A 27,151-nucleotide genomic window follows, 5' to 3' on the forward strand; every position below is an offset into this window, starting at 1 on the left:
TCTTCTTCCTCTTCCTCTTCTTCTTCCTCCTCCTCTTCTTCTTCCTCCTCCTCTTCTTCTTCTTCCTCTTCCTCTTCCTCCTCCTCCTCTTCCTCCTCCTCCTCTTCCTCCTCCTCATCTTCTTCCTCCTCTTCTTCTTCTTCCCCTTCCTCCTCCCCTTCCTCCTCCTCTTCTTCTTCTTCTTCTTCTTTTTTTTTTTTTTCTTAAATGACTTTATTTGATGTATCTGGCAATCCCCAGTTAGTTCTTATTCACATTGACTGACTGTGGATTTTTGAAAGTGGTAACAGGTACATAGGTAACCAAAGAATAGAGCTTGTTGGGCGAATCTTCATCTTAATCACATTTTCTGGACAACTGCATGTGAATACAATATGGGACATTCCTTATGCCTTTGGCCCAGACAGCTTTGTTGATCTTGGTATTAAGGCACACATTAGGAGTCCCCATCCCTTTCATGGCAAATTTCCAGATCTCTTTGAGTGCCCAAGGGGCACACTTCTTGAAGCCCACTCTATGGATGATGTATTCTCAGGTCACCACCTTGCTGATGGCAGAATGGTCCTTCTTCTTTTCACCCCTCTTCTTTGCAGGAGCCTTTGTACCGGCCCAAGTTGGAAAGGAAGAGCCTCCTTCCATTCTTCATGTGCCTAGGTAGGCAGTTGCCGAGCAAATAATCACTGATAGCAATGAGAATAGTTGAAGCATCTTGCATGAGCTAACAGAGCCTTTTAATTTTTTTGACATATTTTTTTCTATTATAGACATTAGTCATACTGTTCATAACTATTGGAAAATTATACTTCTCAACTTAGATCATTTTAAGACAGTATCAATGAGTTTATACTATTGATTCACTCTTTCTTCAAGAAAAGATGAGTCACAGTGACATTAATATCTTAGAAATTTTTAAAATAAGTGTCAATTAGTTCCTAATCTCCTTACTGCCACATTACAACATAGTTCCCTAAACGAGTGTTATCTACTTAGATCATTTTACAGTAATAATGGCTTTTAAATTATTGGTAGCATATAAATTGCTTTCAAGTTGAATAGCAAAAAAATAAATAAATTCAGGGGTGGTGCCTGTGGCTCAAAGGAGTAGGACACCGGCCCCATATGCTGGAGGTAGCAGGTTCAAACCCAGCCCTGGCCAAAAAAATAAATAAATAAAAATAAAAAATAAATAAATTCTAATTGAATATTGGTAGATTCTTTCCATGTTAATTTTATGTGTGAAATTATAGTCCTCCAAAATTTTTATAAACAGTATACTAGAAAGAATGAAGCCAATGTGAGAACTTTAACAATCATTGCTATAGTTTAACTACCTCTTATAACTGCTGCCACCCCTCCCCACTATCCCCACAGCCACTTAGTTCAAGCACATTTTCCTTAGTAACTTCTACTGCAGTGTTACCTACCAGCCTACAAATCCAAGTTTATTCATAAAAACAGACACATAGAACAATGGAACAGAATAGAGAACCCAGAAATAAACCCACGTATTTATAGCCAGCTGATTTTTGACAAAGATGCCAAGAACACACCCTCTTCAATAAATGCTGTAGGAAAACATGGATATCTACAGCAGAAGAATAAAACTAGATCCTTATCTTTTACCATATAAAAAAGTCAACTCAAAATGAATTAAAGGCTTAAATATAGGATAAAAAATGTGAAGGTACTGGACATTGGTTTGGGCAAGGAGTTTTTGGATAGGACCTCAAAGGCACAGGTAAAAAAAAAAAAAACCCTCAAAATAGATAAATGTTATATCAATTCATTCAATTGTTATATCAATTTCATCAATTCAGAAAGCTTCTGTATAGCAAAGAAAACAATCAATGGAACAAAGTGACAACCTACAGAATGGGGAAAAATATTTACACACTGTGCATGTGACAGAGGGGTAATAGTAATACTATCTGGAATGCATGAGGAACTCAAGCAACTCAATAGCAGAAAAACAAATAATGTGATTTTAAAAATGGGCAAAAGACCGGAATAGACATTTCTCAAAAGAACACATGCAAATGGCCAACAGGTATATGAAAAAATGCTCAGCTAAACATAACAAAAAACAAAAAAAAAAGAAAGAAAAAATGCTCAGCTAATCATCAGAAATGTAAATCAAAAACACAATGAGAAAAATTAAAAAAAAAAGCACAAAAGCACAATGAGATATCACCTCACCGCAGTTAGAAAGGTTATTATCAAAAAGACAAAAAAAAATACATGCTGATAGGAATGTGGAAAAAGGAGAATTCTTATACCTTGTTATTGGGAATGAAAATTAGTACAGCCATAATGGAAAATGATATGGAGGTTTCTCAGAAAATTAATGATAGAAATACCATATGGTTCAACAATCCTACTACTGGATGTATATACAAAGGAAGTAAATCAGTATGTCAAAGAGATAACTGCATTCTCATGTTCATTGCAGCACTGGTCACAACAGCCACAATAGGTAATCAACCTAAGTGTTCACCAATGGATGAATGGATTAAAAAAATGTCATATATATTCACAATGGAATACTATTTAGCCCTAAAAAACAGCAAACTTTTGTCATTTGTAACATAAATGAGTCTAGAGGACATTGTATTAGGCAGTTGAATGGCTAACATGAAAAATGCTCAACATCCCTAATCAACAGAGAAATGCAAATCAAAACCATCTTGACATATCACCTAACCCCAGTGAGAATGGCCCACATCACAAAGTCTCAGAGCTGCAGATGCTGGTGTGGATGTGGAGAGAAAGGAACACTTTCATACTGCTAGTGGGACTGCAAACTAATACAACCTTTTTGGAAGGAAGGATAGAGAATTGTCAAAGAACTCAAATTAGACCTCCATTTGATCCTGCAATCCTATTACTGGGCATCTACCAAGAAGAAAAAAAATCTTTTATCATAAGGGCATTTGCACTGGACTGTTTATTGCAGCTCAATTTATAATCACTGAAATGTAGAAACAACCTAAATGCCCACCAATCCAGGAATGTATTAACAAGCTGTGATATATATATATCATGGCATACTATTCAGCCATTAAAAAAGATGGAGACTTTACATTTTTTGTATTAATGTGGATTGAGGTGAACACGTTCTTCTTAGTAGAGCATCATAAGAATGGAGAAGTATGAATCCAATGTATTCAATTCTAATATGAAGGCAGGAGATGACCTAATACGTGGTGGGAGGTAGGGGAATGAGGGATTGGGGAGAGAGAGGGGGCTGGGGGTCACGGTGTATGTCACAGCTCTTAGGAGTGGGACACAATTATAAGAGGGAATTTACCTAATAAATGCAATAAGTGCAACCTAATTCTTGCGATTCAATGAATCCCAAACAATAAAAATAAATAAATAAAGTCATATATATTCACAATGGAATACTATTTAACTGTTAAATAGTATTAAATACTATTAGATACTATTAAATTCTATTTAACTTTAAAAAATGGTGAACTTTTCTTATTTGTAATAACATAGATGAGCCTAGAGGACATTGTATTAGGTGAAATAAGCTAAGCACAGAAAGACAAATACTGCATGATTGCTCTCATATATAAAATCTAAGAAGGTGAATCCATAGAAATATAGTCGAATAGTGGTCAAAAGAGTCTAGGGAGGGGACCAGGGAGTAGGAAGATGGGGAGAGGTTGGTCATTAGGTGCAAAATTACAGTTAGATAGATGAAATAAGTTCTGGTGTTCTATTGCATAGTAGGGTGACTACAGTTAACACTAATGTCTTGCATATTTCAATACAGAGGATTTTGAAATAATAAATGCTTACAGTGGCCAATATACCTATCCTGATTTGATCATTATATGATGTATACATGTGTTGATAGCTCACACTGTATCTCATATGTGCAGTTATTTCCTTGTCCAGAGTTCTTAGGGCTCCACACAGCTCACAGGATGGCATAGAGTATGATAGGCTCTCCTTGGGGTGACCCTTGCTCACCTCTGTGGCTTCACTTCTGGTTTTCTCCCACATTTCATTTTAGCTCCAGAGACACAGCACTCACTTTCCTTTAGTTCTTAAACGTGTTTTGTTCTTGCTTCTCTATCTCTGCACGTCATTCCCTCTGCCTCAAACACTCTCTTTGTTGCTTGTCTACCTGGCAAATTCCAGCTGTGGGAAGCTTTCCTGGAATTTCTGAGCAAGCTTAGTATCTCCTTCTCCGTGTTTCCACCATGCTTTCTATATCCTCCATGAAAGCCATCAGCTCGTAATTTAATACTTGTTCCAGGTCTGCGTCCTGTCAGCCCTGTAAGCTTCTGATGGCAGAGTCTGGAGCATCCTGTCCTTGGGCTGCCTAGCACCATGCCTGGCTCATAGGAGGTACTCGAGATGTCTGCCAAGTGAGTGAAATGAATGGAGCTGGACCATTTCCTTCCTCTTGACCTAACACTTAAGGCTTCCTTCATAGATTCTACATTTTCTCAGTACGCTCCAAGCTGGAGTGAGAGCACTTACAGCTGCAGGGCTTTAATCTGATAATACACTTTCAAGAGACCACCCATCTGCAGGGAACACACACAAAAATCAAGCCAAAGTCCAGTAAGCAAAACCTCTGAAGCAGGAAGCACATGAAATCACTTGGGATTCAAGAAGTAGGAATAATGAGAATTAAAAGGAAGCAGGATAGCTCAGAAACAAATGGATTTGCCTTGGATATTTAAAAAGCCAAAAAGAAGAAGTCTTTGGTTTTTGTATGGAGCTGCACCTCTCCTTAGTCCTCTCTAGGCTCTTCTCTCCAACGGTGGCCTTATGTGCATCGCCAGTCCCAGAGGTTACAGGCCATTGTCTCTTGTGTCTAGCAATGTGCATACTAAAAACAGTGCAAACTAGAAGTGACCAACATAAGAAGAATCTGTCACTTCCCTTAAGAAGAATCTTTGGCAGCACAGCCCTCCTTTCAACCTCTATCAGGCAGGAGGCAAGCAGCCTCAAGGGGAGTTGCTCTACTTCCAGATAACAGAGATGTCAGTTTTCCTTCCTTCTGCTAACATGTAGAGGACCTATTTCTGTGTAGTGACCAAAGCCTGCTTTCCCTTAGACTTGGAGATCAGAAAATTAGATCAGAGAGAAAGAAATAGAATTACAAAATTCATATTAAATCAAGTAAGTGGAAATAAACAAAGATAACTGAGAAGAAAAGGTATGTTTTTAAAATAAAATTATAATTGCTAACTAGAGGATAAAAGGGAAGAAAGCTCAAGAGATTAAGATCAATTTTCAAGAACACTGTACAAGGTAGCACTATGCGTGACCTTAGAAAGAGGATGTGTGAATTGAGATAATACAGATTTCCAAGTGTAAGTTTTGTTTTTTACTCCTGAAGGAATGTGGTACGAGCACAGAGCAAATCCTTCAGAAAGAAACACGAAATATAAACAGATTCAAACAATTCCAGAGGGAAATATATTCTAAGAATTCTCCTAGTATGCCAGTGAGAAGAGAAAATTGAGTCCATAAAAACAGATAAATTTATAAATGGACTAAAATCACTCGATAAATATTTACTGATTGTTGCCTGTGTCAGACAGTTACTGAGTGCTGGAGGAGTAGCAGGCAGAAGGACTAGCAGGAGGACAGCAGTGCAGTCCTGGTTTCAGGGTATAGTTTAGTGCAAAACAACAATCACAAGAAATGTAGCAACACCACAGTGTTAAAAGCCTGAATTCAGAGTATGAGTTCACATCTTGGCCTGTGCCACCACATTGTGACATCTTGGGCAAGCTACTTCATCCTTCTGTGCCTCTGTTTCCTTCTCTTTAGAATAGTGATTACAAAATTACCCACCTCAAGTGTTGTGGTATGGATTAAATAAGACAATGCATGTAACATAGTGCATGGCAAACGCTCAGCCCATGTTAGTGATTATTTATTTGAATTATGACATGATGAGGTTTTGCTATGATGGAGAGGTGGGCACCGTGTCACTGTAGCACAGATGAGTTAGAAAGTGAGCATTTTCTCTGTTGTCTTTGTGGAAGAGTCAGAGGAGGCCTTTCAGTTTGTGAGGACACCTATGGAAGCTGTTTGAGGTAAAAAGAGAGAAGGAAATTCTCAGTAGAGGAAAAAACAGGTGGGAAGGCATGGAGGTGTGAGGGACGGGTATGTGTTGGGAGACTCACAGATGATCGCTGCTGTCACATGGCCTAAGGACAGCAGGGATATGGCAGGTATGAGGCAGGAGATGGGTGGGGGGCAGAAAGTGACTCGACTTGGATGCTCTGCAAAGTGATTATAGCCCACATCCAATATGCAATGGGAGCCAATGAAGAACTCTGAGTAATAGGACACAACAGAACTTGGTGGCAGCATAGAAGATCTATTGAAGAGGGAGTGAGCTATTGCAGTGGCAACCAGAAATAATGAGGTTGTGACAGTGGTGTCAAGGGCAGATAAGCAGTATTTAGGAGGTTGTATTAGTAGGGCTTGATGGTTGTCTGGATATGGGGCATGGGGCACAGGGAGGAGATATAGATAATGCCCAGGTTTTTCATTTGGTCAACTGTGGCAGTTTCCTGCCATTTGCCAGGAAAATAACCTAGCGGAAGGATTAGAGCTTGGAGATAAGGTGGTAAATTCTATTTTGGACATGATTGATACCAGTATGGGGGCACATCTCTGCAGACCCTGGGCCCCTTTGGCCCTGGGTAACAAAAGGAAGACAAATACCCATCTGACTTTCAGAATCTTTGTTTTTGTTTTGTCTTTCTTTGTTCTGTTTTCCTCAGGATGTCTGCAAAAATAGGAATTAGGTATATTTCTATTCAAGCATTACTGAAAGCTAAAAACTTTCGCAAGGATTTTTAATAGTTTCCCTGCCACAACCCTAATTTGTTTTCCTCTCCCCTTCTACCACAGCAATAGATTACATCCCATTTTATCCACATTAAAAAAAAAGACAGGCAGGGCAGCATCTGTGGCTCAAAGGAGTAGGGCACCAGCTCCATATGCCGGAGGTGGCAAGTTCAAACCCAGCCCCGACCAAAAACTGCAAAAAAATAAAAAGACAGACAGTGACAAAGGAATGTTCGCTGACCATCAGGGCCCTTTTTAGATTTCCCGCGATCTATACCCCCAGTAGTTACATCAGGTTTCCCAATCATTCTAGAGTTCTGGGCACCCCAGTCCATCTTATTTCATAGAGTGCATTTTCCACTATCCTACATTTAAATGTCAAGTAACCTACGATATATGGATTTTACAGATATCCTAAAGGGAAATCTGAGCCCAAGACAGAGGGTCATAAATGCAGAGGAAGAAGCAATTATTCAAATCAAAGGAAAAAGTCTATTACAACCAATTCAGCTTTAACCAGACTCCTACCTAAAGCTAATAGAAACAGCAGGAAGAGCCTATTAAAATCTCATGGCTTCTAGTTTGAATACTAGTTTTCTGAAAGCAATTATGTTGAGTGTGAGGCTCTTGTGGCTCATTTGGGGGTCTGTCAGAGGATAGGATCTGGAGCTCAGGGGACAATCTGGACTAGATATAGAGATGGCTAAAGTGGCTGAAGAAAAAGTCACCAATATGTATACGGGCAACACCCAACTGGATGGATTTGGAAGATGAACCAACAAAGAAAACTAAAAGTGAACGTCCAGAGAAGTAGTTGGAGAAAGAGGTCAGAATGATGGCATGGGAACCAAAGGAGGTAGTGTTGGAAAAAGTAGAGGATGGTCAGCAGGGCTAGACTTACAGATGGGCCAAGTAATATGAAGATAGAGACGTATCTAACAGTTTTACAAAACAAAATTGCTCATCTGTATACATAATACTTATAAGTGTTAACATTCATAGTTTAGTACTTTGCTTGAATATTGGTGCATTCGTGCTGTTAACAGTTTTTTTAGAACTAACTTGAACTCTGGGTAAACAAATAAAGCCTGGTGTTAATATTTTATGTAATTTTTGTTGATATACAAAAAGACTTAATAACAGACTTGTGTATTGAGTTTTCCCCCCCAAATTATCCTAAACTATTTTTACACACATTCTAATAACACTAAGAAATACGGATAATGGAAAAATATATTCATACCATTGCCTACCCTATAAAAAATTAAACTATCTTCATTTTTCTGAGTGCTCTTCATTTTATATACACACACATGCATATACGTAAAGACACAGTAACACACTTATGCACAGATAGAATTTTGTATTCTGCTATTTAAACCTAAGTCTGTTACTCTATATGTGCTTTATAACAATCAGTTTTTATGTTACAGGTTGAATTAGAGGATAAAAAGAAAAAGATAAAAAGAACAATCCCTACTTATTTATTTATTTTTTCCAATGGTTAGAAAACAATCACTTTTTATATTTGCAGATTTTTTTTTGAGACTATCTCCCTTTATCACCCCAGGTAGAGTGCAGTGGCATCATCACAGCAACCTCAAACTCTTGGGCTCAAGCAATCCTCCTGCCTGAGCCTCCTGAGTAGCTAGGACTACAGGTGTGCACCAGTGTGCCTGGCTAATTTTTTTATTTTTGGTAGACACAGGATCTCACTGTTGCTCAGGCTGGTCTTGAACTCCTGACTTAAGCAGTCTCCCATGTTGGCCTTCCAGACTGCTAGGATTATAGGCATGAGCCACCATACAGCCCGGCTGTATATTTGCAGAATATTCTGAGTATATTATAACTTCTCAAGTTTTCCACTCTTGAGAAATTTAAATTTCATTTATTTATTAATTCATCATTATCTTTCTGTTTTCTTCATTTGGTAAAAAAAAAAAAAAAATCTATAGTTCCTAATATACTTAAGTAGTAATCTAACCTTGAGAATAAAAACAGAAACAAGAGAAAAATGTTTTTATAATCCTTGGGTTTCTTCCTCTCAGTTTTTTTCTTCTTTTGAACAGGACATTTTGTTGTTATTGTTTTGGCCAATTGCTTTCCCAATGAGTTTCAGCAATTTTTATTTAATGAATTAATTAATTTGATTTAATTTACCAGCAATAAAATAATTGTGGGAGTTTTATACTTACCAATATGGCTATTTAAAAATAGACAAAAATTAAAAACGTAATACTGTAATTTGCATTTTAAAAAATTCTAATAAGATTGATAATTTTTCCCATATTTACTTATCATTGTGATTATATTTCTTCCTTTGTGAATTTTCTTCAGGGCCTTACTCATTTATATATTGTGATCTCAATACTTCTGCCATTTTTTAATGAACTCCTTATACTGTAATAATGTTATTAATCATTTATCATATTTATGGTTTTTAAGAGATTATATGATATTTCCAGTTATTTTCTCCAAACTTTTACAATGACTTACCTCATAACTGTGGATAAAAGATTTGTTTTGGCATGTTTACCTTAAAGTCCATAAGCTATTGTTAATAAGGACTATTAAAAAATGAAGAAAAGTAAAAGTTGGACAAACTATACAATCTTATGTAATTTTATATAGTTTTTTTTTTCAAGAGAGAGATCCTTTAGTCATATGCAGGGTAAATTATAAAGTTTATGTTTATTTACTGTTCTGATATGCTTATATGGAAATGTTGACAGTTTCTAAACTGAAGCAGACTATGAACAAGGATGACTTGTAGCAATGCAACTGTCACATAAACTACAGTCTATTTATTCTAATGTTCAACTTTCATAATGCCTGGTGATATTCCCAGGCTTTTCTAAAAGTACAGTTTCTTAGGGAAAAAAAGCCATGTGAAAGTTTTAGAGCATAAATCTTACTGTCAGTATGTTGAGTTCTGTTTAACAAGTTTTCATCCACCTAATTTTCATACATAAAACATGGCGTGTTTTGAATTATGGCCCAGTGTTCAGTGTTCTAACGGAGCGGGGTATTGGTGTGTTTGTTTTCCTCAGTGTGTTATTTTTTAATCAAAAACTAATATAATCACACCAATCAAACCAATAACTCCATTTTATAAATTCCTCTAACAGGCACTTGAGAAAATTAATAGATTAGTTTTAGGTAACATAAAAAATTAATTGGGACAGTTAGGATTACATTTAAGATAATCTCCTTTTATTCAAAATACTTCCCAAAATACTGAGCATAATTAAAGGGAAAGAGTGATAGAAAAAAAGGTTTAAGTGAATACTAGCTAATAAATGTAGAATAAAGGATATAATTAAAAATCAGCATTTTGCAACCCCCATTGTAAAAACTGATTTAGGCAAGGATCACTAATGAATACTAAAACTATTGACTAAAAGATTTCTGGGAAAGAGTGTTGATGCAGTCTGAATGAATCATACCACAAATAACTTACCAAATAAAAAGGGGTAAATATACCTCTTATAATGAAGAGACTTAGTTGTCACCACCTTAACTAAGCAACCTACCAGCAGTTGGGGGACAACTGACGGAGATGCTTCCTAATGGGGTGCAATAGCATTTAGGTGGTATTTTTGCAAAAATGTTGACCTTGAATCTAATCATAAGGAACAACCAGACAAATCCAGAACATGAGTCATTCTACATAATAACTGTCCTGGGCCCCCCCCAAAGTCAATGTTTTTCAAATTTTTTCTTTTTTTGAGACAGTGTCTTACTGTGTTGCTCTGGCTAGAGTGTAGTGTCATTGTGATAACTCACTGCATCTTCAAACTCCTAGGCTCAAGCAATCCTCCTGTGTCAGCCTCCTAAATAGCCAAGACCATAGCATAGATGAGGTTGCAGGCATGTGCCACTGTGCCCAGCTATTTTTTCTATTTTTGATAGAGACAAGGTCTTTCTTTTGCTTAAGCTGGTCTTAAACTCCTGACCTCAAGCATGTAGGTCTGAACCACCATGCCTGGCCATCAGAGACAAAATGTAAAGGAAAAAAAATGTCTAAGAGATGTGATAACCAAATGTAATGTGTGAATTCTGACTAGGTCCTAGATACCAAGTAATTTGAGTATTGACTTTGTATTAGATAATGTGGTATTACTTAATTTTCTTAGGTATCATGATGCTACATATGCCTATACTATATGTATATAATACCATATAGTTACATAGGAAAATGTCCTTATTCTTAAGGAAATGCATGCAGTATGTTTAGGGGTAAAGCATCATGATATTTGAAACCTATTTTCAAATGGTTCAGGGAAATATATATATGTGTGTGTGGGTATATAAAATTAGATAATATATATAACTACATATATGTAATAAATATAAAACTATATCATACATTTATATGAATAAAATATGTATGTTCACATATCCACTTAGCAATTAAGTAAATGTGGCAAAATGTTTACAATTAGTGAATTTAGGTAAAGGGTATATAGGTGTTCATTGTACCACTCTGAAACTTTCTGTAGATTTGAATGTTGTCAAAATGAAGAGGGGAGGGATGTGTTATGTTTATGTGGGTAATTCTAAGCCAGGAGTAATAGTGACTCAGCCATACAGTAGGTGCACACGCACACCCCATTCCAACATTTGGTAACTAGTTCATTGCTATTATCTGTCTACATCAGCTAAACAATTCCAGATGTAAACTTGGGGTGGGAGGGAAACACAGTACTCATGGATTTGTCTGTTCCCAAACATCTTATGTACATCTATCTGTTGCTGGCAATGTTCCATCTTTCCTCCCACTACTCAGTGACCCCAAACTTAACCAATTCCCAAACAACTCACACTTTCCAGATGTTCATGCCATCTCCTCAGCCTGAAACACTGTTTTGCTTATCAAAATTGTACGGAGTTTTTAAGGCCTAATTCAAATTCCCCTGCCTCCTTGAAAACCTCTTCTAGATCACCACTTCTTCCTTCCAACTGGAATCAATTGTTTCCTGCTGTGTGGTTCCTATATGTCTCTTGAAACATACCTCATTCTTTTCTTGCATTATGGTCATTCATGTACCAAGTTATATTCCCTAGAGAGGGAAAGTTCTGCCTAACTCTGTTGCATAGGATGAAGTCCAGATTCCTTAGAATAATGTATGAGGCTCTTGGGGCCTGCTGCCTGCTTCCTTTTGAGCCTTAGGTATTGATACTTGCCTCAATGAACCTGAAAATGGAGCTATAATGTAAGCCAGTTTTCTACTAGGGACTCTCGGGCCCCTCATGTTCAGGTCCTCAATTCCTTAGGCTATGGAGGAGCAAAGTACTCCCCAGATTCCGGTGCATTCCTGGAGGCTCCTATTCTCATAAACCTGCAAAACTGGAGACTTTCAGGCTCCTCTGTGCTTCATGTGATCACAAAATTTGGTCCTTTTTTTGTACTTTTGGAAAATAGAGCCAAAACTCTCTCCAGCTAGAGCATTCATGAGTTTGGCCGACTTATGAAGGAGAACAAGGAGGATTTACATTGCAGTGATGCCACAACTTTCCTAAAAAGTATGCATCAGTCTGTACTTTGTCCCACTGAGGCCCAGTCACTCCATCTTGCTGGCTCCTCCTTCCTCATTTTTTTTTTTTTTTGTGGTTTCCCACTCTACTATTTCCATCCCTTGCAGAGGTAAACCCCTTGTCATCAGCCAGTCTCCAAGACTTTTATCCCCAAGCACTTAACAAGATATTAAACAAAACAAATAATAATAAACCTCTTTGTTTCCTCCTCAAGAGGAATCCACTGACCAACTGTTTGGATAATTTTTAAAATATCCATTATAAATCCATTCAACCATGTTGTATAGTTCCCTACATTGTGTTTTATCCTTGAATGCCTTTGCACATTCTGTTCCCTTCTGCCTAGAATATCTTTCCCTTCATAGTCTTCTTAGCAACTTGCTCCTCCCCAGTCATGACTCTCTTCCATCTGGTTTTCTTCAGTCCTCAGTAGCTGGCCCTGTATTCTTCTTCAGTACCACCGTACATGGTATTTACCTTTCACCAGATTGCAGCGATCTCTTCTACTTGTCTATCTTCCATGCCAAACTATGGGCTCCTGAAGAGCAAACACAGCACATTATTGACCTTTATGATCCCAATTTTCTATCACAGGATGTAATCAGTATTATACTTCTAAATAAATATTTATTAAGTGAGTGTTAAGGATGAATGAATTTATTCCAGACTTGAGATTTAAGATTTTCTAAAGGTATAAAGAAAATCTGTAAAATGTTCTAACACTTGTCTCAGAGCCACCTCCTAATCTGGAACATTTATGAACCTTATGGTGCCAAATAGAATATTTACCTGGCTGTTTCTGATGTTCTTAAGGTCATGGAAGCTTCTGAGTCAAAAAATTATTATTATTATTACTATTTTGCAGTTCTTGGCCAGGACTGAGTTTGAACCCACCATCTCTGGCATATGGCACTGGAGCCCTACTCCTTTGAGCGACAGGTGCCACCCAACTCAAAAAATTATTAAAAATATAACCAGGCATTGTGGCAGGTACCTGTAGAGGGTAGCTTGAGCCCAAGAGTTTGAGGTTGCTGTGAGCTATGATGTCATGGCACTTTACCCGGGGTGACAGAGTGAGACTCTGTCTCAATATAAATAAATGAATAAATTAAAATAAATTTAAAAATTGTTAAAAATGAACCCTGTTGACTGGAATAGTATATTTCTCTTGTTGGGAGAAGCTGGCCTCCCATAACCGGCATGAGGCATTTTCTAGTGGAGACCTCATCCCCTGCTGCTTCTTAAATTTGTTGCTGATCAGTTACAAAGTTGTGTTTACTGGCTGGGCAACCTGGCTCATGCCTATAATACTGACACTCTGGGAGGTTGCGGTGGGTGGATTGCTTGAGGTCAGGAGTTCAAGACCCACCTGAGCGAGAGCAAGACCCCCATCTCTACTAAAAATAGAAAATTAGCTGGGCATTGTGGCGAGTGCCTCCTCTACTCAGGAGGCTCAGACAAGAGGATCACTTGACACGAGAGTTTGAGATTGTTGTGAGCTAGATGCTATGGCACTCTACCCAGGGCAGCAGAGTGAGACTGTCTCAAAAAATAAAAAGTTGTGGGTGGCACCTGTGGCCAGTGAGTAGGGTGCCAGCTCCATATACCAAGGGTGGTGGGTTCAAACCCAGCCCCAGCCAAACTGCAACAAAAAATAGCCGGGCACTGTGGCGGGCACCTATAGTCCCAGCTACTCAGGAGGCTGAGACAAAAGAAACGCCTAAGCCCAAGAGCTGGAGGTTACTGTGAGGTACTCTACTAAGGGCAACAAAGTGAGACTCTGTCTCTAAAAATAAATAAATAAATAAATAAATAAAAAGTTGTGTTCACTTACAGCAGAAAGGCCTTATGATAACTTGTCTAATGAGTATGATGACATCTCTTTCTCCTTGTCTTGCTAATGGATTGGTCTTCAGGGTTTGAAGATCACTGATAAAAATATTGATATTTGAAAAATGGGCAATTTCTATATTCATCTTGGAATAAAGGATGCTATATAACTACTTTCTGATTTTTATTTAGTTATACAGCTATTATGTCAGTTCAATTTGAAAAACATCTTTATTGAGATAAAATGCACATACCATAAAACCCATCAATTTAAAGTATACAATTCTTTGGTTTATAGTGTATTCATGGAGTCACGTAACCATCTCTATGATCTAATTCTTAGTTTAAGAAGCATAGCTTATGGAATTATAAAATACCATCCTGAATGCAAAATAGGAGGATGGCACCGATAAGCCACAATCATCAGTACTTATTTGAGTGTTATCCTAGCAATTCTATGGGAGAAGTACTAGTAAATGAGACAGTACAATTACACATAAAAAAAAACTTAAGGGCTTGAAAGTACAATTTAACTTTTGTTAGTTAAAAAATCCAAAACTTGTAACCTGAACAAGAAGTGGACTAATTAGTGAATGACTCTCTCTGGGTCTTTATATAAAGATTTATTCCCTTTGTCTTCAATGGATTAAGCATTATAAAATGAGGTAAGATTTTTAGATGTTTATGTTAGACATAAATAAGAGTTTAATGACAAATAAATTCAGCCAAGTGAAAGTATCTTTAAAATAAAGTTATAAGTTAGTTTTATTTATATTGATTCAGATAACATCTATTTGAAAATGGTGGAAAGATAATAACCTCCTAAGGAGTTTTCTGGCTCTGGAGTTCTGTAAAACATTTTGCAAAACATTAGAGACAATGATATTGCCCAGCCAAAGTTATCGTATGCTTTAAGTGTAAAAAATTGTAAGACAGAAGCAATTTCTTTTCATTTGCATGATTTTTTATGTTGTTAGTTTGCATAAATGGTTATTAGAAATATACTTTCCACACTAAATTATAGTCACAAAATTATCTTTATATTAAATATTTTCAGGGTTTGTTGATACTGTCCAAACATAAAAAATTGAAGGAACTTTCTCTATCTGAGTGTTACAAAATCACTGATATTGGAATTCAGGTAAGATAATTAAGATCTTCTATTAAAGAACTAAGATTGAAAATTAAGCACAATTGAATAAACTTTGCAGGTCACAGTAGAAAAAAGAAATGGGCTCGGCACCTGTAGCTCAGTGGCTTGGGCACCAGACGTGGACACCGGAGCTGGAGGGTTCGAATCCAGCCTGGGCCTGCCAAACAACAATGAAACTACAACCAAAAAAATAGCTGGGCATTGTGGAGGGCGCCTGTAGTCCCAGCTACTCGGGAGGCTGAGGCAAGAGAATCGCTTAAGCCCAAGAGTTTGAGGTTGCTATGAGCTATGATGCCACGGCACTCTACCCAGGGTGACAGCTTGAGACTCTGTCTCAAAAAGAAAAAAAAATAATAAAAAAAGAAAGAAAAGAAAAGAAAAAGAAAAAGGAAATGGATTGGAGATGTAGCAACATGTATGTAATGATCTCAGTTGAACCAAGATTATCCCCAGACTCTTAATAAGGTCTCCACAGTGTACAGTGACTGAGATTCATTTATCTATTTTTCCCTGTCTCCTCTCTCCCTTCCTCATGTCAGGCTCATAGGATAAATAGGAATGTTTTATACAGAGAATAATGAACAGCAATGAGGTAAAAGTCTTATATAAAGAAAGTGTTCTGTAGATAGAACACTTATATAATCTAGCTGTGAAAATTGGCAATATTCGAAAAATTATATTAGATACTTAACAATTAGGAACTTAAGTTACTTGAACATATTTGGTAGCATATGTTATCAGAATGGAAACCGTAAGATAAGTAATTGGATAGGATAAATGATTATGTGCTCAATTGATGCTTTAATAAATCATTAGAAAGTAAATTTCCTAGACCTGGTCTTGAGTGATGTGCAAGAAGTCATAAAGTAGATATTGTGAGCATCCATAGCATGATTTTTTTTTTTTTATCACATCAGGCAGTTCAGTATACTGCTTAAGAAAAATATAACCAAAATCATGTGCCTCACATATGTTGAATGAGGAGAGTACCAATAATCTAGGAATGTAGAAATTGAAACACCTTGGAAGCTCCAGACAAATGTGTCTTTAGAATTTAAGGCCCCAACCAATTATGAAAACCTGGAGCTAAACTAGGAAAAGAAAGGAGAGAAGGGAAGGAAGGTGAGGGGGAGGGAAGAAGGAAGAAACTTTCTTACTGAGATGAAATGATTTATCCCACAAGTAGAAGAAAATGCTAGTGATAACAGTGAAATCCACAGAGCAGGACAAATTGGAAGTTGTCTGTATGAATTTGATGTGGACCTTGTAAGAAGTTTCAATGTAACTGACAGGAGAGTTTTAAAATACCGTGTAAACCAGGGGCTGTAGAGGATTCCAGGTCAAACAATCCTCCCAGGGACGTCCAACGTGCAGCCTCTGGGCTGCTTGTGCAGTGTGTTTTGCTTATCTGTGGTGTCAGGTATCATGAAAATTATGCATGGACTTTTTTTTTGCTCATCAGCTTTCGTTAGTGTTTGTGTATTTAATGTGTGGCCCAAGACAAGTCTTCTTCCACTGTGCGGCAGAGAAGAAAAAAGGTTGGACACCCCTGCAACTTGAAGGAATCTTAGAAACATCTAAATCAACTCCTAATGTCACAAGTGAGAAAACCCCAGAGGGCTGAAATAACTGGTTCCAGGTCTTATATCTTCTCAGCAAACTAATTCAAGTACAGTTTTATGGAAATGAAAAGTAGAAATGGAGAATTATTCTACTAAATTGTTGATTGACAACATGGCTTAGTGAAAAACATGTTTTTAAATTATTTTTGTTCTAACTTACTGTGTCTGGACAATGTAATAATACTTACTGGAATACCATAACACCACTAAGAAATGTGCTTTAAGAAGCATTAGTGTTAAGCAATGTCAATTTCCCCTAATTTTAGATCATAGGTACTAATTCTAAAAAATTCCTATGAAATCTGTCTAGTAATATATTCTATAGTATAAAGAGTTAAAAGGAACAAATATTCTCCTTCAAAGCAAAGATCCCAGAGAGGATTAGGAACTTTCACACTGGATGAGATTGTAAGAAAAAAGGTTACCAAACATTTAGGTTTATGTAACCTGCGAGGAGGAAAAAAAAACCTGAAGGAATCATCTTAAGTTAAACCATGATTTATTTAGCATAATTAATTTAAGTGTTAAACATGCATTTACACAAAGTGCATCCATGAATATAATAGAATCAGGCTTTCAAAAAGTTTTTGACAAGGTGATAGACCAAAAGTTATTAAAATAACACAGTTAAAATATTAACATTTATAATTTGGGTTGTATGTCTTATATGGTGATCAGTGACATTTGACCAATAACTATAAATCATTCAGAATTATTGAAACCTACCATAGAGACGATACAGCCTTTTAATATCTATTACTTATTAATTTTTCAAATGCTCCTTGGGATAAAAGTTTCCAAGAGACCAGTATTTTCTGCCATTTATTAAGCTTAAATATTATATTATATTTAGGTGCTCTGGGATTTTATATGAATGCATTTACCTATGCTAACTATATTAAAGATATACCATGGTAAATTGATCTCAGATATTGTATTCAAGTTCATGAAAAGAAAAGAAACTTTTCTTTTTTAGCATATCTTTTTTTCTCCTCCCTGCTTTTATTATTATTATTTTTGTTTGTTTTATTTATTTATTTGGCTAAATAAATTGCCCAGGCTAGAGTTCAGTGGCATCATTATAGCTCACTGCAGCCTCCAACTCCTGGGGTGAAGGGATCCTCCCCCCTAGGCCTCCTGAGTGGTTGGGACTACAGCTTGCCATCATGCCAGGCTAATTTTTTTATTTTTTTTAATTTAGAGTGGGGTGTTTTGCTCTTAGTCATGTTGATCTCCAACTCAAGCCTCAAGCATTCCTTCCACCTCAGTATCCCAAAGCACTGTGCTGGGTGGGCCTCCTCCCTGCTTTTGAAGTATGTGTGCATTTGTGTGTGTGTTTGTGCTGTGGGTTTTTGGGTATTTTTTGGCTGGGGCTGGGTTTGAACCCACCACCTCTGGTATATGGGATCAGTGCCCCATTCCTTTGATCCATAGGTGCTGCCCTGTGCTGTGGGTTTTATCCAGTTTTACCTCTAACAAGGGTCATATTCCTGAGCATGTGATAATCTTTCTCCTTTCCTCCTCTAGCCCAATTGTTGAATCTCAAAAGGGAACAGACAAAGAAGGGGGAGGAGAAAGTGACATATAAGCCAGTTTCGAAATTTCTTATCTGAATTTACATAAGAGAGGGAAAGGGAGTAAAATAAGGTGATAACACTGAGATGCTTAGTTATCCACAATTTAATTTCTCTCAAGGAATATACTATAGAAGAGATTCTCTTTTTAGCACAAGATGAAAACTTACACACTATGTGTTACATTTAATGAGAAAAATGAAGAGATTTTGACCCAAGTTTAGTTTCGCAAGAGTCATGAACAAAATGAGAATAAAAAATTACCTCACTTTAGTGTTTTACTGGAAACCATAGCACACACGCAGATTGAGTGTCTGGGCCTCAGATGTACTGGCTTTGGGGATCTGGCTTTAATTACTTTCTCCAACTTCAGTTCTTGTTTTCGGAACTCAATAGACGTTCAGTGATTATGTTATGCTAAAATTATTTGATCTTGAAAGACATTTGGAGAGATGTTTGATATAGCCATAATTGAGCATTTCTTACGAAATCTTTTCATTGAGCATTTTATGAATTTACTTAAATAACACACTGTCAAGTTTGGCAGAGGACTTGGCTTATTTTTATTTTATTTTAAATTTTTTAGTGTCATGAAAAGACTCTGAGCTCTTTAGTTTTTGCTTTAATGGTTTTAACGTATAAAATTAAAACTATATAAACCGAAAAAATATGAGCTGAAGGCAGAATGAAAAATATCTGGGCAGTGGCAGCACACAGAAGAAAAAAACACTTCTCCTGCTGTATGTGTTTACTCTAAAACAACTAGCATCACCTAACGCTTACTTTCTTCTCAGTTGTGAACTTAATTCACTAAAAAGCTTAGTGGAACCTGAGGTTGGAGTCTGGGGAAGGTGTTTGGCTCCAACTGAAAGGCTGGTAATGGCAGGGGGGCTGAGATGTGCTGCAGGGGGCTGCTCCCCTGGCTGGCCAAGGAAAGTGCTACAACTGGCCGTGCCTCTTGGAAAGTGGATTTGATCCAGGGTGGCTGCACTGCTAATACTGTGTGCCGAAGCAACTGGAGTTCTCGGATCAGGAATAGTGCTGTTTCCCGTGTCATTCCTCCGGATGTTGTGTGTCTTTCTGAAGATGTTCACACCAACAAAAAACATACTGCTATGATTTCATTATATAGCATTCTTCGAAGAGAATCTTTAATTTCTTCTTATCCATACCCCATTCTCAACAAGATGTCTGTTTTTTCCCCCATCACAGATGTCTATTTCTGCTTCCACATATGGTGTAAGTTTATCATCATGGCCCTCATTCAGCCACTTCTCTTTCATGATTTGCTCCAGAGTGCTGCCTTTAACTGGATTTACTATTAGGAAATGTTTCAGAAGTTTTTTACACGCTCTCAAGATGTAGGAAAGGAGGTGTATTTCCCTCTGATTATGTTCCTTCCCAGTTCCTCCATGTTTTCACCCACAAAGGGAAGTATGCCAGTTTGCCAAGCAGGTCCAGAATCACCCCTAGGTCCCAGACATCAACCTTGACCCCATGATGTTCCTTGCTCTGGAAGAGCTTGGAGGACTGAGTATGGAGGAGTAATGCAGAATGTCTCAGGTTGATGGTCAAAAGTAAATTCATTACTTAAGCCAAAATCAGCTATTTTGAAGTTTATGTTCTCTCATCCAGTAAGCCTTCAGGTCTTTGTGAACTATATATGCTTTTTGTGGCAATATTCAACTGCAAACATGATCTGTTGAAATTTAGATCTTGCTTCTTCCTCCTCCATTCTTCCCTACGCAAGCAAATATTTGTATTATTTCCGCTTGCATATTCTATAATGATTCAGAATATTGTTCCAGTTTGAACGATTTCTAATAACTTAACTATATGTGGATGATTTAAATTCTTCATTATTTGCACTCTGCAGAGTTGTCTGAGTCAAGTATGTTTCGTTAATTATTTTTACGGCAACCTCTCTGCCTGTTTGTCTGGCCAATTTCACTTCTCCAAAACTCCCCTTGCCAGTGGTTTTCAGTAGTCTGTAGTTCTCAATTACAGGTACTTCATCTGCACAGAGTTTCCCCTCCAAATGCCTAAGTGGCTGGTGTGAAAAGTGACTTCTTCACACCCATCTCGGTGTAATGTGTCCCCAAAGTAACCAGGTCACTACCTTCTGGGATGACTTCTGGATCCTTGCTTTTCTCAAAGCATTTCAGTTTATCAAAGCCACACACTGCCCTCAGCTCAGACCTTTCCTCAAGGCCATCTGGGCATCATCGGGTCTGGAGACAGGGACCTCTCCATGCTGTGCAATGCCATGCCACAGCTCCTCCAAGGCATCCACATGGAAAGCATAGGTATTTAGCTAGAGAAGCTTGTCTTCTAGAAAGTTGCAGCTGCCAGTGCTGGGACCTGGGTCCTGCTGTGTACCCTACCACACGTTAGGCCACCAGCTAGGCCACTGAGGCAGAAGACTTGGCTTAAATGCCATACTACAGTAAAGTCTCATTGGAAGTTCTCTTGTTTTTTGATAGAACCAGTGGCATAAACCCAGTTATATACTGTGGTTGCTTTTTGGGCCCCCTTAAGTTAGTTTGCATTTCTCATTCTCTTTTCTTTAATTTATATATTTTTTAAATTTTTTCTTCAGTTTTATAGGTCCAATGATTCCCTTTCTTTTTTTTTAAATTTATTTTTTATTAAATCAAAGCTGTGTACATTAATACTATCATGGGGTACAGCATGTTATTTCTATATATAATTTGAAATACTTTCATCCAACTGGTTAACATAGCCTTCATGCCATTTTCTTAGTTGTTGTGTTAAGACATTTATATTCTACATTTAGAAAGATTCACATGTACCCTTATAGGATAAATCATAGGCGTGATCCCACTAATCACCCTCCCTCCTCCCATCCTCCTGCCTCCCCTCCCTCTCCCCTTTCCCCGTATTCTTGGGCTAAAATTGGGTTATAGCTTTCCTATGAAAGCTATAAATTAGTTTCATAATAGGGTTGAATACATTGGATACTTTTTCTTCCATTCTTGAGATACTTTGCTAAGAAGAATATTTTCCAGCTCCATCCATGTAAACATGAAGGAGGTAAAGTCTCTATCTTTATGGCTGCATAGTATCATGGTGTACATATACCAAATTTATTGATCCATTCATGGGTCGATGGGCACTTGGGCTTCTTCTATGACCTAGCAGTTATCAATTGGGCTGCAATGAACATTCTGGTACAAATATCTTTATTGTAGTGTGATTTTTTTTGTCTTCTCGATATATACCTAGCAGAGGAATTATGGGATCAAATGGCAAGTCTATTTTCAGTTCTCTAAGTGTTCTCCCTTTCCAGAAGGGATGTATTAGTGTGCAATCCCACCAACAGTGTAGAAGTGTTCCCTTTTCTCCACAACCATGCCAGTATCTATGATTTTGGGATTTTGTGATATGGGCTAATCTTACTGGCGTTAGATGATATCTCAAAGTAGTTTTGATTTGCATTTCTTTGATGATTAAAGACGGTGAGCATTTTTTCATATATCTGCAGGCCATGGGCCTGTCTTCTTCAGAGAAGTTTCTCTTCAAGTCCCTTGCCCACCCTGAAATGGGATCGCTTGTTCTCTTCTTGCTAATATGTTTGAGTTCTCTGTGGATTCTGGTTATTAATCCTTTGTCGGAGATATAACCCAATGATTCCTGTTCTTGAGAATGAAATATGCTATAAATACATTAATATAACACATATACATAGGAGTATATATATTTTTATTTTTAAAATTTTTTCTTACTTATACATGTGTATATTAGGTTTCCACTTTTGCCTTCACAGAATTAAAAAGGCTAAATTTAATGACAATAACAGTGTTTAACATAAGGACTGAGAACAAAAACCTCATAAAGAACAAATGAGATAAATATATTCAGAAAAGAAATCAGACAATTGCTGCAATGACATATTAAGCAATAATAATAGTAATAATGCAAAGAAAGTAGCAGGAGTTACCTATATATATAGGAGTATATATATTTTTCTTTTTGCAGATATCTGTGAATGAAAATCTTATAGCTAGGCAAAAATTTCTGCTTATTTCAGTGTTAGTGGGTTGAGGTAGTTGATTAATACAGGTCATTAGTAGGGGAAAATCAGGTTTCATATGATGTACTGCAATGACTGACGTGTATGTGCAGTGAAAAGTGCATATGTTTGTGTTTACATGCAAACATGTATGTAAATGTGTATTGTATGTAAATTAAGTGTGTGAAAGTTTTAGCATGTTAGATTACATGTGTTTACATATAAATATATGTAAATGTATATCCACATGTCTAGATTATGTCTGTAAATTATATACAAACACAATTTAGTATATGTTAAATCAGATGTATATGTCAACATGTATATGTATCTATTACACTCAAATTTGTGTATAGAGATGCTATAAGATTGTATATTTCTAGGTAAAAACTAACAAATGGTCAATCAAAGAAAATAAAAATTAGTCTGTTAAAGAATTATCTTTTTGTTTATATTTTAATTAAAAAATTAATCATCCATTTAAGTGGTAAGGATCCTTTTCCTATGGAAGTGTGCATTAGCTCTCATGTAGCAAAGGTAAAAATATAGTATAAGAAATGTGGGCTTAGCTGCCAGAAGTTCTAATTTTTATGCTTCTTTTGCCTCGTACCTGGCCAGATGATCTTAAGAAATTCACTCAGGCTCACAATAATTCATTGCTCCTATAATGACTACAATTGTGAAACAGATAAGAGCTAGCACTCTAAAGCATGGGGCAGCTTTTTTGGTAATATTTCTGTAAAACTTTGCTATAGAGGGCCAGATAATTTATATTTTAGGCTTTGCAGCCCATGCAGTCTCTGTTGTAACTACCAAATTTTGTCATTGACAATATGTAAACAAATGAGAGTGGTTGTGTTACAATAAAACTTTAATTATGGACATTGAAATTTGAATTTTATATAATTTTGGTATATCATGAAATATTGTTCTTCTTTTGAAATTTAAAAATGTTAAAGCCATTCTTAGCATATAGGCCATACAAAAACAAGTGGCATACCAGATTTGATGTTGAAGTTGGTATCTACTCTAGAATCCCAAAGAACTTTCCAATTTTTGTTCTATCAAGCTTTGTGACTTTGGTTAAGTTACTTTCTTTCTCTGGGCCTTAGATTTCTTACTTGTAAAAATGAGTATAATAATAAAATATTCTTTATATTGTATTAAATGACATAATACATCTATGTACTTAGCATGTTTCCTGTCACTGAATGTGTAATAAATATTACCTTTTATTCTTGTTATTGTTCTCTTTGGTAAAGAAGTTAATATAGTAATATAGTAATTTGATCATTTATTTGGATTTAAATACCAAAAACAGGTAATCTCAACAGCCAGATTGCACCTAATGGTAAGGAGATGGTTTAGAATATGTTCCTTGAAGAAAAAGTGTACTTATTTTTACTCCTTTAAATGAATGCTTTTTTCACAGGCATATAAATTGTGATTGACTAACATAAATTTATACTATATAAATATTCATTGCTATTATTCTAGAGAATAGTATAAGAGAATAAACCTGGTAAAAGGAAAGTGGGTCATTGTTTTTCATTGGGATTATAATTTTATTTATTTATTTATTTATTTGAGACAGAGTCTCACTGTGTTGCCCTCGGTAGAGTGCTATGGCATCACAGCTTACAGCAATTTCCAACTTTTGGGCTTAAGCAATTATCTTGCCTCAGCCTCCTGAGTAGCTGAGACTACAAGCACCTGCCACAACACCCGGCTATTTTTTGTTGCAGTTGTCACTGTTTACTAGCCCGGGCTGGGTTTGAACCCACCAGCCTCAGTGTATGTGGCTGGTGCCTTACCCACTGAGCTATGGGCACTGCCTGGTATTATAACTTTCAACCAATTTTCCCATGTCCCAATTAAGTAGAATACTTAGCACATGGATGTACCCAGTTAAGCAATTAATTAACACAGCTTTCTTTTCTTTTTTTTTATTAAATTTTTACTTAAAATCATAACTGTATATATTTATGGGGAACAATGTGATGATTTGAGATATAGTGTGGAATGCTTAAATCAAACTGATTAACATAACCATCACCTCGTTTACTTATTTTTTCTGGTAAGACATGTATAATTTACTCTTAGTTATTTTAAAATATGCTCTTGCATCGTGCACATTAGGCAAGATCCCATCAAATGCCCTCCTTCCTCCCACCAATTACCTACCCCCTTCCTTCCCTTCTTACTCCTCTCCCCTCCCCCTTGCTAGGCTATATTTGTGTTTTATCATTCCTATGAGTGTTTAAGTGTTTATATATTGGTTTCATAATACTACTGAGTACATTGCATACTTTTTTTCCATTATTGAGATACTTTACTAAGAAGAATGTGTTCCAACTCCAACCAGGTAAACATAAAAGATGTAAACTCTCCATCTTTTTGTGGCTGAATAGTATTCCATGGTATAAATATACCACAATTTGTTAATCCATTCATAGGTTGATGGGCATTTGGGCTGCTTCCGTGACTTGGCAATAATTATGAATTCGGCTGCAATAAACATTCTGGTGCAAATGTCTTTGTGGTAAAATGATTTTTGTTCTTTTGGGTGGATACCTAGTAATGGAATTGCAGGATCAAATGGAAGGTCAACTTTTAGTTCTTTGAGGATTCTCCATACTCATTCTATAAAGGTTGTATTGGTTTGCAATCCCACCAGCAGGGTAGAAATGTGCCTTTCTCTTCACATCCATGCCAATATCTGCAGTTTGGGGACTGTGTGAAGTGGGCTAATCTCACAGGAGTTAGTCGATATCTCAAAGTGGTTTTGATTTGCATTTCTCTGATGGTTAAAGATGATGAGCATGTTTTCATGTGTTTGTTGGCTCTTGTCTGTCATCTTCAGAGAAGTTTCTGTTCAAGTCCCTTGCCCATGAAGAAATGGGCAAGAGACTTGTTCTTTTCTTATTGATTAATCTGAGTTCTCTGTAGATTCTAGTTACCAGACCTTTTTTGGAATCATAACATGCAAAAATCTTCTCCCATTCTGAAGGCTATCTGTTTGCTTTAGTTGTAGTTCCCTTAGCTGTGCAGAAGTTTTTTAGCTTGATCAAATCCCAGTAATTTATTTTTAGTGTTGCTGCAATTGCCGGGGGTGGGAGTGAGTGGGAGGGAGGAAATGGTGGAGGGGGGAGGGAGGACACAGTGGGGAGGGGAGGTTTCCTCATAAACTATTTTCCTAGCTCAATATCTTTGAGCTTTTCCCCTTCTCTTGTAGTATTTTCATAGTTTCATGTCTTTTTTTTTTTTTATTAAATAGTAACTGTGTACATTAATGCACTTCTGGGGTACAGTGTGGGGTTTTCACAAACAATCCGAAACACTTCCATCAAACTGGTTAACATAGCCTTCACGTAATTTTCTTAGTTATTGTGTTAAAACATTCATATTCTACTCATAGAAAGATTCACTTGTACCCTTGTAAGATGAACCACAGAAGTGAACCCTCGAATGCCCCTCCCTCCCCCTTCCCCATATCCTTAGGTTGTTATTAGGTTATAGCTTTCATATAAAAGGTATAAATTAGTTTCATAATAGTTTCATGTCTTAAATTTAAATCTTTTATTCAGTGAGAATCAATTTTTGTTAGTGGTGAGAAGTGTGGGTCCAGTTTCAGTCTTCTACAGGTCACTAGCCAGTTCTTCTAGCACCAGACTCCAGGCTATACTATAAATCTGTAGTTAGCAAACAGCATGGTACTGGCACAAAAGTAGAGATATAGACATATGGAAAGGAATAGAGAATCTAGAGATGAACACAGTCACACATCATCATTTGATCTTTGATAAGCCTAACAAAAATATGCACTGGGGAAAATAATTCCTATTTAACACAGCTTTCTTATAGCAGCTTACATGTGTCCCTGTCGGCCTTGCTGTGTGAGTCCTCTCACCTCCCACTCATGTGTGGGTAAGACTGATCAAATCAGGGAGTAAGAGGGTCTACAGGTCCAAAATGGGGGGATGGAACATGCCTTTCATTAACATATGTTAATCTTATATCCTGCAGTAAGCTATAATTATTTATTAGTTTCAGAAGGATTTGTGGTTGATTCTTTTGAATTTTCTACTTAATTCATTGTATTGTCTGCAAACAAAGCTAGTTTTATTTCTTCTTTCCCAATATGTAGACCTTTTTTTTTTTTTTCTAAATCTTCTTCCAATATGACATCAAAAGTGGTGAGAGGGGACATTCTTACCTGCTGCCCTATCTCAGGGAAAAATTACCTAGTTTCTCACTATTTAATGTGATGTTAGCTGTACTTTTTTTTGTAGATGTTTTTTGTCAGGATGAGGATGTTTCTCTCTATTCCTAGTTTGCTGTGAGTTTTTATTATGAAAGGGTGTTTGATTTTGTCACATTCTTTTTCTCCATCTAGTGATATCATTGTATGATTTTTTTTCTTTAGCCTGTTGTATAATAGATTATATGAATTGATTTTTGAACAAGGCTTGCATACCTAAAATACATCTTATTTGGTCATGATATATAATTCTTTTTGTACATTGTTGGGTTCAATTTGCTATTATTCTATTCAGAATTTTTCCTT

General features: G+C 36.7%; 1 protein-coding gene across 1 annotated transcript in view; it reads left to right on the top strand.

Annotated features, from left to right (window-relative positions):
* Nucleotides 1-27,151, top strand: part of FBXL13 (F-box and leucine rich repeat protein 13) — a 191,956-nt gene that overhangs the window by 135,837 nt on the left and 28,968 nt on the right. The window contains exon 15 of the mRNA XM_023507424.1: nucleotides 15,260-15,343. Within this exon, the coding sequence (XP_023363192.1) occupies nucleotides 15,260-15,343 (84 nt within the window). The remainder of the gene's footprint in view (nucleotides 1-15,259; nucleotides 15,344-27,151) is intronic.

The sequence above is a fragment of the Otolemur garnettii genome, unplaced genomic scaffold, assembly GCF_000181295.1.
Source record: "Otolemur garnettii isolate 467f Iridium unplaced genomic scaffold, OtoGar3 scaffold00005, whole genome shotgun sequence".
Taxonomy (NCBI): Eukaryota; Metazoa; Chordata; class Mammalia; order Primates; family Galagidae; genus Otolemur; species Otolemur garnettii.